Genomic DNA, 13848 nt, shown 5'->3' with positions numbered 1-13848 from the left:
CAATCCCGTTAATGGACGGGTAGACGCTATGCATATCATTATGTGCAACCACTTCTGCGATGCGCGAGCCAGCTGTTACTGTCATCGTAATTTTTGCAAACTCACTACCGACTACTAACGTTAACGTTACTATGACTAATTACTACATTTCAAGCTAGCTAAGTTTCAACAAGTTGCTGCGAAACGATGGCGGAGACGTGTTTTGTTTTCGGCTGTAATTTCACAGAAGGAGGAACGTAGCACATAGTGGGCGGGGCCTATGCAGATTCAGGAATTTTTAATGAGAGAGAAGGAGGAGATGCCTTGGGAGGATTTTTACAAGGTAATTAAATGTATTTTGCAGAAAAAACATGTCAAACATGATTTATTATTTCAAGCAGAGCATTTTATATGTCTTAAAACAAGACTGGAGTTGGTCTTTAAACACAACACAGCACAATTTGGGTGCCATGTAAGACACAGGTAGGGTTGTATTGAGTCTCTTGATTGTGTTTTGGGGCGTAACATGAATCAAACCAATCCGATTCTCATCTCCCATTCCCTTTAAAAGTCAGATGTGTCTGAATCCGCCGCATTCTTATTTAACAGGTTTAACTTTTCAGCCTTTACTGTGCCCATGCACAAGCAGAACACACACAGCCCACTTTATGAAATATTATATTCTACTATTGTGTGTAGATTGCAGTTATATACATTATAGCAGCAGAAACATTAGAGTGTCTCCACATTAGAAGAACATTTGCACATTTACCCATGAGGAAAAACAGCAGAAAGTTAAATGATTAAACTCTGCAGAGACACGGACAGGATTTGTTCGGTTGTTTGAGTGTTTGAGTACAGAAAGGCAGGCTTTAAATCTTTAATTTTATTATTTCTGCTGCTGGATCGGAGCTTGGCTATTTTCTCTACTGCATGCTTAATACACACTGGATAGTCATTAAAAAGAAGGCAGCGGTGACCGTGTCGGTGTCCTCTGGCATCACCAGAACAGCCGCACAATAACAGTATAACGATGTCACAGGACGGGGAAATAAAAGCTCACATCATCTGACCCTGAGACAATACGGCTGCTGGGCCTGAAAATAACAACATGTGTAGTTGGAGACAAGTTGTAGCACTTGCTTTGGATTACTTCTCGCCAGGTGTCTTGTTGTGTGAACTGTTTTTGTGTTTGTGGAAATGTTGTCTTGTTTGGACACTCAGTGGGAACTGCAGATTAGCATATAAGTGTATTTTTGTCATTTTGGTTTGTTTGGAAACATTACTTAATGTATTCTGGCTCATATGAAATATTTCCTTCAGCTGTCTGGGACTCTGTTAACTGTACATGTACACTTTCTGAAAATCAGTAGAATCTCTGTTATATTCCAGAAAGTTGGTTGGCAACATTTCATGGCCCTGAGTTTATGTAAATGTATACAGAGCTGTTTACTGTTCTTATTTCCAGTTTTTGGTTAGGTAATTACGCAAACACACACACACACACACACACACACACACACACAGGGGGAGGGAGAGAGAGAGAGAGAGAGAGAGAGAGAGAATTCTACCTCCCTCCTCCAGTTTCCTGTCAGAGCAGTGTGTGCGCGCTCGTGTGTGTATACAGTGTGGGTGTGTGGATGGTTCAACAGTGACTCTCCAGCTGCTGAGCGGAGTGGAGCGCACAGCACAGCGAACTTACCAAACTCATTCCTCCACGAAATCCTCACTATCTTCATCTTGAATGTGAATGAGAGTGTCTGGACGGAGGACACGGAAACATGGCGGGACAGCGCTGTTCTTTATCTTCACGAGGAACTTTATCGATCTTTTTCATAGCTGTGCTGCTGGAGTCCGGGGCTGCCGGTGAGTTACGCATGTTCTCAACTTTTAACAACACGCTGTTTGCTCATTGCTATGGACTCTCCCCACTCCTCGCTCCTGTCAGCCTCCGTGTAATTAAGCTAAACTTGGACTGTGTAGTGTAATGAGCCTGGGAAACTTCCCCTCCAGCACGTTACGCATGGCTCTCCGGAGAGCCGAGAACAGCCAGGCGCAACAGGTGACTCAGCGGCGGACACACTGCTCAGATATGCTCGTAGTGCCTCTAACATGAACTCAGCGTGGCGCCTGGTTTGAAACAGAACACTTGTTTTTACAGATAAGGTACATTAGGAAGATATTTTCCACTATGAGGTAAACTTTCGTTGCAAAACAAGCTGTAGGACTAAAGATCGGATTAGAGAACTGCAGTTATTCGGTCAATGTGATCATCTATAGACCAATAATTTTCAGTCCATCGAGGCTTAATATAAAGTGTTCTCGCAGGGACTTTAAACTTGTTTATAATAATAATAGTAAAGTATATAAAATGTTAACATTACATGCAAAATGGGTGGCTTCTCTGCGCTATAGCTTTCACAGGACTGTCACTTTACTTGTCAGAGCAGCACTATTTAGTCTGTGAATAATGCATGTCTTCTGAGACTCTGCAAGGTGTGAAAAAAACAAACCTGATGATGTCATCTAGGGTAACCTTCTGATTTTATGTTTGTAACTGAACTGGAAGCCCGTTTTTAAACATGTAATAGGTTTTTATGTCCTCAGAGAGGATACAAGTCTTGACCTCTGAAGATTTAAGTTCAGTTTCAACTATTATTTGTTCAATAATAAGTCGATTTCCCCTTCAAGGTTGGAAAAAAAGTCTGTTTTACACTCGCACTGTACAGGCTTGTTCTGGGTATTATATTGAAGCAAGTGAACCCTTAAATGTTCTGTTCTGTGCATCATGTTGTCAGAATATCGTAGCCTTACATATCTGGTATCTTTGTAAACAATTCATTAGGTCTTAACAATGTTTGGCTGCACATATGAGTGTGTGTCGCTCTCTTCTCATCACAGGGAACAAGTGCTGTTGGGGTAATGTGTTTAAGTCCTGCTCTAAATGTGTATGATGGCACCTCCCCTCCTCTTTACTGTTAACAGTTGCAATTTAACAGACTTGGCCACTTTCCATCTGTCGTAGGGTAACACCTCCCATTTCAGTTAACCACAGGATCCTCCCCACGCTTGTTGACAGGTGGGCAGCGTGAACACAGAATAATTCTGCCATGGTTTCTTTGAACACACACACACACACGCACACGCACACGCACACACACACACACACACACACACACACATCACGCTTTGTGCTTCTTCTCCTCCCTTTCTCCTCTGTTCTTCTCTCTGTCCCCCTATCTTCTGTCTGTTCCTGCCCTCCTCCTACAATAAGACCTATTTTGAACCTGGAAATCCCACATACCAGAAGGACTGTGTGGCCCTGCTGCATTGTATGTGTCACAAATAGACACACACACCAAAACACACATACAACAACACTTCCAGCCACATTTCCCCCAATGCTCCCCACACACGCACACGCACACGCACCCACACACACGCGCACACACACACACACACACACACACACACACACACACACCACACACACACACACACACTCACTCTCTGTTATTCTGAGTTCTCCAGAACACCTCGGCCCGGAGGAAGCCGCTCACCACTCTCCCAGTGCCGGAGCAGCTTGACATTTTGGTTATCCAAACAGCAGCCCCGGACTCTGTTGTTTTTATCTCTGCCTTCTTTGTTGGCTTTTAACTGATGTGGATAACCATCCGCTCGGTGGGCCGTCACAGGAAGGTTCCTTCTTCCTTCCTTTCCAGGGAATCTTCACATTTCCGGGTCCTTGTGCCGAGCCAAGATAATGCCTGACACAAGCCACCCTGAAGGTGCCAATCATAAAAACTCCAGTGTGAAAGGGAACAGGAGGCTGCTTGAAAGGGGAAATGGATAAATATTTTCATTTGGACACAGAGGGGCCGTCCTTGGGAAGAAACATTGACTTGTGTGGAAGTGTATTCTCAAGAAACATTTAAGCCCCCAAAGAGCTCCTCTCACTGTGTGAAATGGTTTGTGTGTGTGGGCCTGTATGGTCCTGCATAGCCCTTATACCTCCTGTGTTTACACTGACTTTACTGGGCCTCAGTGTGCAGAAGAGGAGCGGAGAGAAGGGGTCACCCACTTTAACCTCACTGAAGTGTCTCCCTTTGATTTTTACCATATTAGTCGACTTCCCCTCGCGCTCTCCTCTCTTGAATTGCTTCGCTGACTCTCCGGGTCAAAAGGAAGAAGAAGGCTGAGGTTACAGAGCGAGAGAGAGAGGGGGAACACAGGAAGATAAAGACGAGAGGAATGAGAGGATTAAGAGGGAGTTGTATAGGTGGGAGGATAACTTTCAGGAGCAGAGGGAGAGAGCTGAGCCGCCTGCTGTGGCAGTTATGTAGCCCCGCGCAGCCTCTTGCCAGTTGAGCCTCTTGCCACCAGTAAGAGCACAGACATACACAAACAGTATATCAAGTGAAAGATACAAAATAGTAAACTGTGACAGGGGCTTTTGTGAAGATGTATGACCTGGACACTCACAGCCAGAAGCTGATTAACTAAAAAAAGGCCTTTGAGTGACACTGTCTGCCTGGTGTGCAGATCTGTCCCTTATCCCATTCATATTGGAGCAGTTTGGAGCAGTCTGTCCTGAACACAAGTGATAAACTTCCTGTCTGTCCTCCCGTCCACTGTGAGCTCACGTCCTCTGGGGGAAGAAGGGAGGAGGGAAGAAAGGAGGAGAGGGGAGGAAGTAGAAAGATGACAAATATTCCAGCTGATGGGATGCTGGAATGCAAAGTTCATCTTTACATAAGCTCCAGAAAAATATGTTTAAAGTGGAACTTTTTGTTTCCCTGCATGAGTTTGTTGTTTAGATTAGAGGACATCGGATATGACAGATTATAACAGGTTGTATGAGCAAGAATGTTTGTATTTAGGTTAACTTACAAATATTAAAAGAATATATTTTATTGTATGTCCTATGATGTGATAGAATAATCATCTTAAGAGGGATGTTTGAGTGTCACCATAATTGTATAACATAGTTTGTAAAAAGACGGTTTCTTGATATTTTGAAGGCTGTTCGATCCACACGAGGGGAACCAGCTAAAACTGTTTTTGTCTCTCAGTTCAACCATTTGTCTTGTAAATCCTTTGACATCATTTCGAAGCACTTGGTGAGTTTTATGATCTCGCTATCAACACACGATAAAAAATATATTCCTGTGTCACACGCAAAACTGTTAGTTCAGGAAACGGCTTTATTGTTATTTACTTGTTGCATCTTTATTTTAATGCAAACACCTGTCTTCACTTTATATGATGCTATCAAAGTGAACATTGGTGTCTGTGAAGGTTATTCATTGTCCTGACTGCCAGATGGAGGCAGGCCACAGTAGCATGATTTTCCTCCTGCAGTAACAGGAGCACAAATAAATCTCACATTTCAATTACAGCCCCTTCAGGAGCCATTAAGAGCATGTTAATTACAGTCCACACTTTCCTCCTCTGCCTTCCTGTGACGCACTCAGGTCACTGCTGTTTTCGTACTATAATTCCTACACATGACCTGGCAGCAGGGAAAGTGCAGTAAAAAGAGAAAGTCAAAGCTCTTAAACAGCTGGAATCATGACCCACATATTATTACAAACCTTCCTGCACAGTTACCCTTTAACTCTCTGCAGCAACACAACCTGCAGGTACTTCAAGCTGCAGCCTCTAACTATCAGAGATAAACAGCACTGTTATTTAACCACACAAGGAAGTAAACAGGGTTTTTATTTGCCTTGGTTTATTGTTTTAACACTTTAATGCAAAATTCTATAATCTTCATCACTATGGTGTAGGATGAAGGTCAAAGGTCAGCACTACTAACTGAGATGCTGCCGGTGGGACGTCATTTATTTGTATTACCAAGGAGGTAGCTCATCGGTGATATTAAGCAACCTCACTGGATCACTGTGTGGCTCAGCTAGTTATTGGCATCCGGTGCAGTTAACATGGACACTCAGACTGGTAACAAGCACGTCAATGCTAGCTAATCCCTAGATCTGCTACTGGCTTGGCTGGTCGTTATCATTGGAGGCTCAAGGCCACTAGCATGCCAATGCTAACAACCAACTGGATCAGCTTCTGACTATTACTGGGCACTAGTTAGATGCTGGAACATTTTCTTGATGAACAATAGTTTAATTCTGTACATGTCATCTAAAGAGATAGAGTGAATATTGCCTCATGAGGTCAGATGCACAGGTTTTGATTTGGGACTGATAGTTCCATACCTGATAACCTCTCTGTGTGGACGAGAGGTAAGTCACTGCGACCGCCTGTTGTTCACCAAGACAAAGACACAGCCCTTTCCTCCCTCTAAAGACCAATACTTACTTTAACTAGAGGAATGTTGGTATGCATTTTTCATTTTAGATGGAGCCAGCTACCCGTTTCCTATTGTGAAGCTAGGCTGTTGTAAAAACAGAATTACTATGACTATGGAAGTGTTTTAAGTAAAAGTTCCTCTCCATACAGTCATTTGTAAATCAGAACAGAAGCAGCATGTGTATCAGAGTGTATTTCATTTGCTTTCTGTATTAGTTTATTGTCTCTCAGTGCATTAATTCTCAAAAAACCTCCACAGTACCCCTCCATTTATCAGAATGTTAAACAAAAGTTTATTGCCAACTGAACTATCCCTTTAAAAGAGCAAGCACACACTGGGTTCAGAGAGTTAAACCGAGTTTATCCTACACCAGCAAAAACTGGCAGACAACCAAAACCATCTGTTAATGAGCTCTTAATCTGTAATCAGTGTTGCACAATAGTACAATAAAGTTTAATCAACACCATAAAAGACTTCCTGAGCTCACTAGCACTGGAGTAACTCTAACCACGTTACTCACTCAGAGTCTCAGTGGCTCTTTGCTGCACTAAATCAGCAGGTTTTATTTGTCTGGAGGTTGTGAGTGGGTGTTAGCGCTCTGCTATTTCACGCTCTCTGTCCTGCCCCAAACTAGACTCTGTGTGACGGAATGTGGCTTGAAAGTATATTAACTGCGCTTCCTGGTAAATGAATAACCCGGCCTATGCAGACTATGATCGGATGTCACACAAACACTCACACCCACCCATATAAACATACACTGTTAAAGGAGAGACGGTGGACTTTAAAGACGTGAGGGAGAGTGATGAGAATTCATGCGAGTCCTCCTCTGGTCTGGTTTCACAGTTCAGCTCTGCAGACGTGCTGCCGGGTCAAAGATTGAACGATAGCTCAGAGACTGCTCTGCGTGCAGTTGTTTTGTCTGTGTCTTAGATTTCAAACTTGTGAGGGCTGTTGTTGTGGCCCTTTTCATTATAGATAAGTGGCTATCTGTCACATCAGACGTCCTCTCACTCAATCTGTCTTTTAAGTCCAAAGATGTGAGTCTGATCTGAAACTGCACCGCTGGCCCCTGATTGACTATCAAACCGTACACTGGACAGTTTGACACTGGTCTATCTTAGTAGAATTCACAGCAGTACAATGTGAACAGTACAGCTGACTAAAGTAGGTTCAGTGTACCGGAACCAGAAATGGTTCATAGCAAGTTCAGGCAGAGAACGGGAACAGCACTTACTGAGTGAGGTCACCTATATCTTTTAGCAGTTAACAACAATCAAGAAGTCTTCAGAACAGTATTGCATCAAACGTCTCATCCTGCATACAAGGGCTCCTTAAATAGTCCCAGTTACCAAGTTGGGAAGTTGTTCTTCAGACTTCTGTTTTCATGAGCTTAACCTGTGATGCGGAAAAACATCGACACGACAAAGATGATGTGTTGTGTTTTATTTCTAAGTAACAGGTCATCCAGGTCATAATAGGCAGCAACTGACATTTACATACTAGAACCATATTGCAAATTACATGAACGAAATATATACACAGCTCTAGAAAAAAATAAGAGACCACTGAACAGATAAGAAAAATGTGTTTTTCAGAGCTGGAATAACGCAAAGAAAACAAGTTCATGTTCATGTTTAAACAACAGAATACTCATGTTTGAACTCAGGAAGAGTTCAGACATCAATGTTTGGTGGATTAACCTGGTTTTTAAATACAGCTCTCATGCATCTCTGCATGCTCTCCACCACTCTGTCACAGAGCTGCTGGGTGACGTTAGGCCGCTCTTGGAGCAGCTCGGCTTTGATCATTGGCTTGTGACCGTCCATCTTCCTCTTGATCACATTCAAGAGGTTTGCAGTGGGGGTCATATCTGGATTGGGCTGGCCATGACATGCAGAGAGAGATGCTGATTCAAGGACAATTTGCTGTATATGCAACATGTGAATTTGTAAAAAGTTTCTTGCCTTTAACCCAACATAACTTTCCTATAAACTTTGTCAGAAAGTTGTGAACCTAAATTTCTGCAGACTTTCCAAGTTGTGGTTCCAACTTGAAGGGGGTTTTCACTTAAACTTTCCGAATCAGGAACTAATATTTCCAACTCTTGAAAGGTCGGGCTGTGGGTGCAGTATAAAGAGCCTGTGTAATATCTAATCTAATAGGACTACTGGATGCTGTTGTTATAATGCTGATCTCATTTACTTTAAAAAAATGGACAGCAAAGACCAGGAACTCATTTCACTTCTTCAGAGAGAAACTCTTAATGAATAATTGCATTGGGCCTCAGGAGCAACTGGAGCAGCTGCTAACATGGGTGTTGTCAGGACCTGAACCATAACCATGTCAGCACTGTATAGACGTGTAGGAAAAGCTGATATTCATGGTACAGAGCTGGAAGGAATTCAGTGTTCGGCTCAGTGGAGCTGAACTAGCACAGATGCTTGGCAACATGGAGGCTTTAACTCAGACCTCCCACCTGAAGGAGAGTTTCTCCCAGTCTAATACCATCCTGCTGCACCACAACACCTGCATGCTATACACAGAGCTCCAGCCCCACCCTGTAAGTCAGAAGCATGCAGAAACCTTCCTTTCCTTTCTAGAATCAAAAGTCTAAAAAGGCACACATTTTTTACACAGCCTGTCGAAGACTGTTTGTTTTGGCAGGTCTGAACAGGTCACGGAGCAGAGGGAGATCAGAGAGGTGTAGGCAACTCAAGTCATGCTAAGGAGAATGACAGGGATAAGATTGGACTGATTACTCTGCCAGCCCAGGCAACACGCAACTGTACTGCATGCAATACCTTCCAACCAGCCAGGGTGATGATATCAGTTTGACCTTTAATTTAGGGCTCAGGATGCTGGTTTCATCTGTTACCTGTTTAACAAGCACATGCACTAAATAGGAAACAAGGTCATGTGGAGTCATTGTCCCTTCTAAGTCTGTGCCTGAGCTTAAATTAGGCCATGTTAGTCACATTGGTCATGTGTTTTGGAAACATTGTGTGGATTTCACTTTACATTTCTCAGATTTGTCGATTCATCTCTACTTCCGGAAAACCAACTGCGTTAGCAACAGATCAGAAAACACTCCACATCCTGTCTGTAGGATCCTGTGAATTAAAAAAAGATGGAGTCTAATTTCTTTCAGGAAATCCTTTTTGCAAATCTCTCTGAAGACATTGAAACGGATTAAGTGAGGTTTTGTATCTAAAGTGGTTTGATCTATTGCTGTATCTTGGCACAGGATACCTATTGATTCAGCTGTGGTTGTCTGTGTTGATCGTTTAGTGTGGTCACGCCTATTTCTGTATGACTTCATGATTTCCTTCAGCTACATGCAGCACATTTGAGGTGGTTGATCTTAGAACAGGCAGTCCAGCCTGGTGGAGGTGTTTCCCTGAATGTGGTTGTCTGTGTTGACAGTTGGTTGTGCTCCTGCCTTGGTTAACTGATGCTTTCCTGTTGTTCAAACCCTCTGTGTGTTAAACAGTGTCCTCCAACCCATACGAATGCATGGTTTCATTTCCTTTCCTCTAATATGACCGACAGGAGCGTTTCCTAAATTAATTGAATTTGGCAGTGTGACTCTGCTGTTTAGATGACTTGAATGAAATGTCTTCAAGCTTGACTACAAACTTCCTGTTCCACTCGAAAACGATTGATGAAGATGAAAGATGCTGATATTGAAGCCTGAGGTGGAGGAAAGATTTTAATCATAAACAACATCAACATCAAATTTCATGACAATCTGACCAGTTGATATTTGCTGTTCACCAAATGCTTGTCCTTCCATTTCTATGTCCATTCTTCTGTTTCACGGCACAGAAAAAAATCATGTCTCAGTTTAGTCAATAATATGTTGCATAATTTATTTAGCAGCCAATCAACCTTCTAGCATGAACTGACGTTAAAAATTGCAATATTCCCAGTGTGATAACTTGTCTAACACATGAAACCACCCTGATGGATACATCTGTCTGTGTTTTGCAGGTATGCCCTCTTTTTATCCCATGAGTCAGCTCTGTAAGTTCTGTGATCTGGAGCTGTCTTCCTGCAGTGGTACAGGGACCTGCATGTCCAACTGCTCCATCACATCCATCTGTCCTGACCCCACCGAGGTCTGTGTGGCTATCTGGTAGGTACCTGAGAGCAGAAAACTGCCTACACTTCTTACATATGTTTGAAAAGATAGGTAGACACTTCTTAATGTAAAATATTTTACAACACATCGACTGTTTCTCTCTTTTAGGAGGAAGAATGAGACGGGCTTCTCCATCGAAACTCTCTGTCACGACCCGTCCAAGTCGCTATACGGCGTGATGCTGGATGACTACAACAGCTCCACCTGTGTGATGAAGGAGAAGAACACAACGAATGGGATGGCTCACTTCTGCTCCTGCACTGACGAGGATGAGTGTAACAACCAGCTGTTCTTCTCCCCCAGTGAGTGAATGATACTAACCCCTTCTATCCAGGATAAAGCTACACTTATTAATATCTATTTCAACCATGGATCTGATGCTGTGTGCAATGAGGAAGGGATCACTTATAGTGATAAACCCAGAACTCAGCTCTGTAAGGCACGTTTGTGTCTTTCAACACCTCAACTTTACTGGTGATACATGATCTCTCAGCTCTTGTGAGCTTTTTGCCAGCAAGAGTCCCAGCTGTGATTGTCAGGAAAAGTTTGTGCACTGTTAGCGCCTGTAGCTGTTGAACATCGTGGTGCATGACAAAACATTATCCCCAGTAGTTGATGAAGATTAAACAAAGCAAAAAAGAACTTCATCATCATCATCAGACTTGAAACATGACAAAAATGGGGACTGTTTAATGTTTTTTGACTGGCTGGTGCATATTAATTAAATTTGAAAATCCAACATGTTCTTATCCCAGATCAGCCAATACTGGGGATTTGTCACAGTGCCTCATACACTATAAAAAAAACAACCTATTGAATCTACTCAATAAAATTGAGGTAACAATTTGCACTTCATTTGATTGAGTAAATTTTACCCTATGTTTTGAGTGAAGAGTACCTAAATTTAACAACTATGATGAACTAAAATAAATTAGGTAATTTATACTCAACATTTCTCATTACATTACACAATTAATTACTTAATAAAAATGAGTAATAGTAACTCTTGAAACAGAGACAGACAACCTTTCACGCTCACACCTAAAAGCAATTAAGAGTCACCAATGAACTTAACGAGCATGTCTTTGGACTGTGGGAGGAAGCCAGAGTACCTAGAGTGAACTCACACATGCACGGGGTGAACATGTAAACTCCAGCCCACTTCGTCGGTACCAGGACTTGAACCAGGAACCTTCTAGTTGTGAGGCGACAGCACTAACCACTGCACCACCGTGCAGCTTTTTGGATATTTAAGATGCTCAAATAAAAATAAATGATAATCAACAACATTAGCCTGCTCGTGTTAATTTACTTCAGCCAGTGTAACCGCCAAGAGAGGGCTACAAATTTAAATGTCTTGTCACATACAGACACGCCGGCTACAAATCGTCTGGTATATCTAATTAATAACTAAATTAACACTTTCATTAATTCTATAATACACACTAAAACAGGAATTTTAACTTCAACCCCGCTGGCACACCGACATTGGCGAACACCAATTAATCCAACCCTGGCCTGCAGACTTTATTTCATTATTTTGGGTTGCAATTGTCAGTGATGGAAATTAAGTAATGCAGGTAAACTTTACTCATTTCAATATATTTCACTTGCTGACTGATATACCTTTGGTATGAATAACACTATTTGCATGGATTTTATTTACTGCCCTCAAAAATCCTCTTTTACAGTGTACATGTTTGCTTTGTCAGTATCAGATGCTGAGGGCTGTGACAAAGTGTTGGTTTTTGACATCTCGGGAATGAGAAATAACACTTGAAAGCTTCCTGAAGCAGCTGGCCTCCTTTGTTTTTAGTTAAAGTTGCTCAAAAAGGAGGATGCTAGTCAATAAATACAGCAGCAAGTTGGTATATTGCACAAAAAGAGCTGTCTATATGAATGAACACATCATATCTAAGGAGTTTTATATCACAGAAACATACTCTAGTAATATACACTACCAGTCAAAAGTTCGGACACATTTACTCATACAAGTGAATGGGAAAGTGTGTCCAAACTTTTGACTGGTAGTGTATATATATTTTGTATTTTCATGAGAATCGATGACAAATAGATGATATCAGCCTCACACTTTAAAAGCTGGTCTTTACAGCTGCTCTGAATTTAAAGTGACTGCACAGGAAGAAAACAACAGATCATGTGAACCGCACCCACTTTCAACTAACTAAATGCATCAAAGCTTGGCAAAAGAAGAGAAAATAATTCAGACATTTTTTACACATCTGCTGCTGCATTTCTGATCGATCGACTGTAACATCATCAGGTTATCTGTTCTGACAGCTGCACACTTTATCAGAGACTGTCAACATGTGCTCAGCAGAGCGATATAGACTCCCCCCATTCTCATATTTCATCCACCAAGGTGCAACCAAGTGCTCGTCTGATGTTTAATTCGTCACTCTCTCTCATTTATCTCTAAATCATTATTCCACTTTGTTGTCATTTCCCCCTTCTCCCCCTTCTTCTCTAACTTTCTCCTTAACCGCAGACAAGGAAACTCTTTGTGTATTTTGGCATATAAAGCTGTTCGCATGCGTCTCAGAAGTTGTGGGTGGTTTAAGGTCTTATTACTGTCGCTGCTGTCCCTTGGAGCACCATCACCACAAACAGAAACAGAAAGTGGAAATGTGGTGTTTGCATCACACGTAAACATTGCTCGGGGAATCCTCAGTGTGGTCACAGACTTTCAGCTGGGTTAAATGTCTGCGTCCTTACTGCCTCAACGACACACTCACACACAAACACATTCAGAGGCTGCGTAGGCCAGCCTTGCTGGAGAGCTCAGACATATGGTTTCCTGTCTGTGTTTAACTCAAATCAGAAACATCTCCAGCACATGGTGAACAGGCCCCATCTACACAGAACACCTTTGTAGTGAATGACAGTTAGGTAGACTCAGTCTGCTTCTTCTATGGGGCAAAGCATCTCCTCCCATGGTTCAGCATTTTTAAGGCACATTAGGCTCCTCTGGTTCCTGCACGTCTCACTACAATTTCTCTGCTCTACAGATAAAGTGAAAATAACTGTGAAGGCTAAAAGTTTAAACCAGACAATCCTTTAAGTAGTGGAGCTGTTTTCAGGCCTCAGCTTGGAAAACATCCACTCTGCTGAAATGTCCAAAGGCAAGACTCTGAATTCACTGAGATTGATTCTTATCAGAATACTGTAAATTCTTATTATTCTCTCATTATAATTACAACCAGAGTTGGGCAGTAGTTTAACGGCATTTCTCAGTGGCTTGGTGTTAGTGTACCTGTTTTCTGAATCAAATTGCTTTTTAGCAGCTTAACTTTTTCTTCCTTAAATAGTGCCTCAAAACCTAAATCACAGTTACAGCTTTCTGAAATAAAACTGCTAAGGATCACTACGTGACTTCGCTACATAA

At 42.1% G+C, this 13848-nt stretch overlaps 1 protein-coding gene across 1 annotated transcript in view; it reads left to right on the top strand.

Annotated features, from left to right (window-relative positions):
• The first annotated feature begins 1664 nt into the window (after window positions 1-1664).
• The window catches only part of LOC138584361 (TGF-beta receptor type-2-like), a 40415-nt gene continuing 28231 nt past the window's right edge, over window positions 1665-13848 (top strand). The window contains exons 1-3 of the mRNA XM_069656570.1: window positions 1665-1845; window positions 10292-10436; window positions 10551-10744. Of these exons, the coding sequence (XP_069512671.1) occupies window positions 1761-1845; window positions 10292-10436; window positions 10551-10744 (424 nt within the window). The 5' untranslated portion in view covers window positions 1665-1760. The remainder of the gene's footprint in view (window positions 1846-10291; window positions 10437-10550; window positions 10745-13848) is intronic.

The sequence above is a fragment of the Semicossyphus pulcher genome, unplaced genomic scaffold (assembly GCF_022749685.1).
Source record: "Semicossyphus pulcher isolate SPU_LCO1_2020_fin unplaced genomic scaffold, fSemPul1.0.p SCAF_9, whole genome shotgun sequence".
Lineage (NCBI taxonomy): Eukaryota > Metazoa > Chordata > Actinopteri > Labriformes > Labridae > Semicossyphus > Semicossyphus pulcher.
Note: the sequence above shows the minus strand (reverse complement) of the source record. Positions and strands in the feature narration are given on the sequence as shown.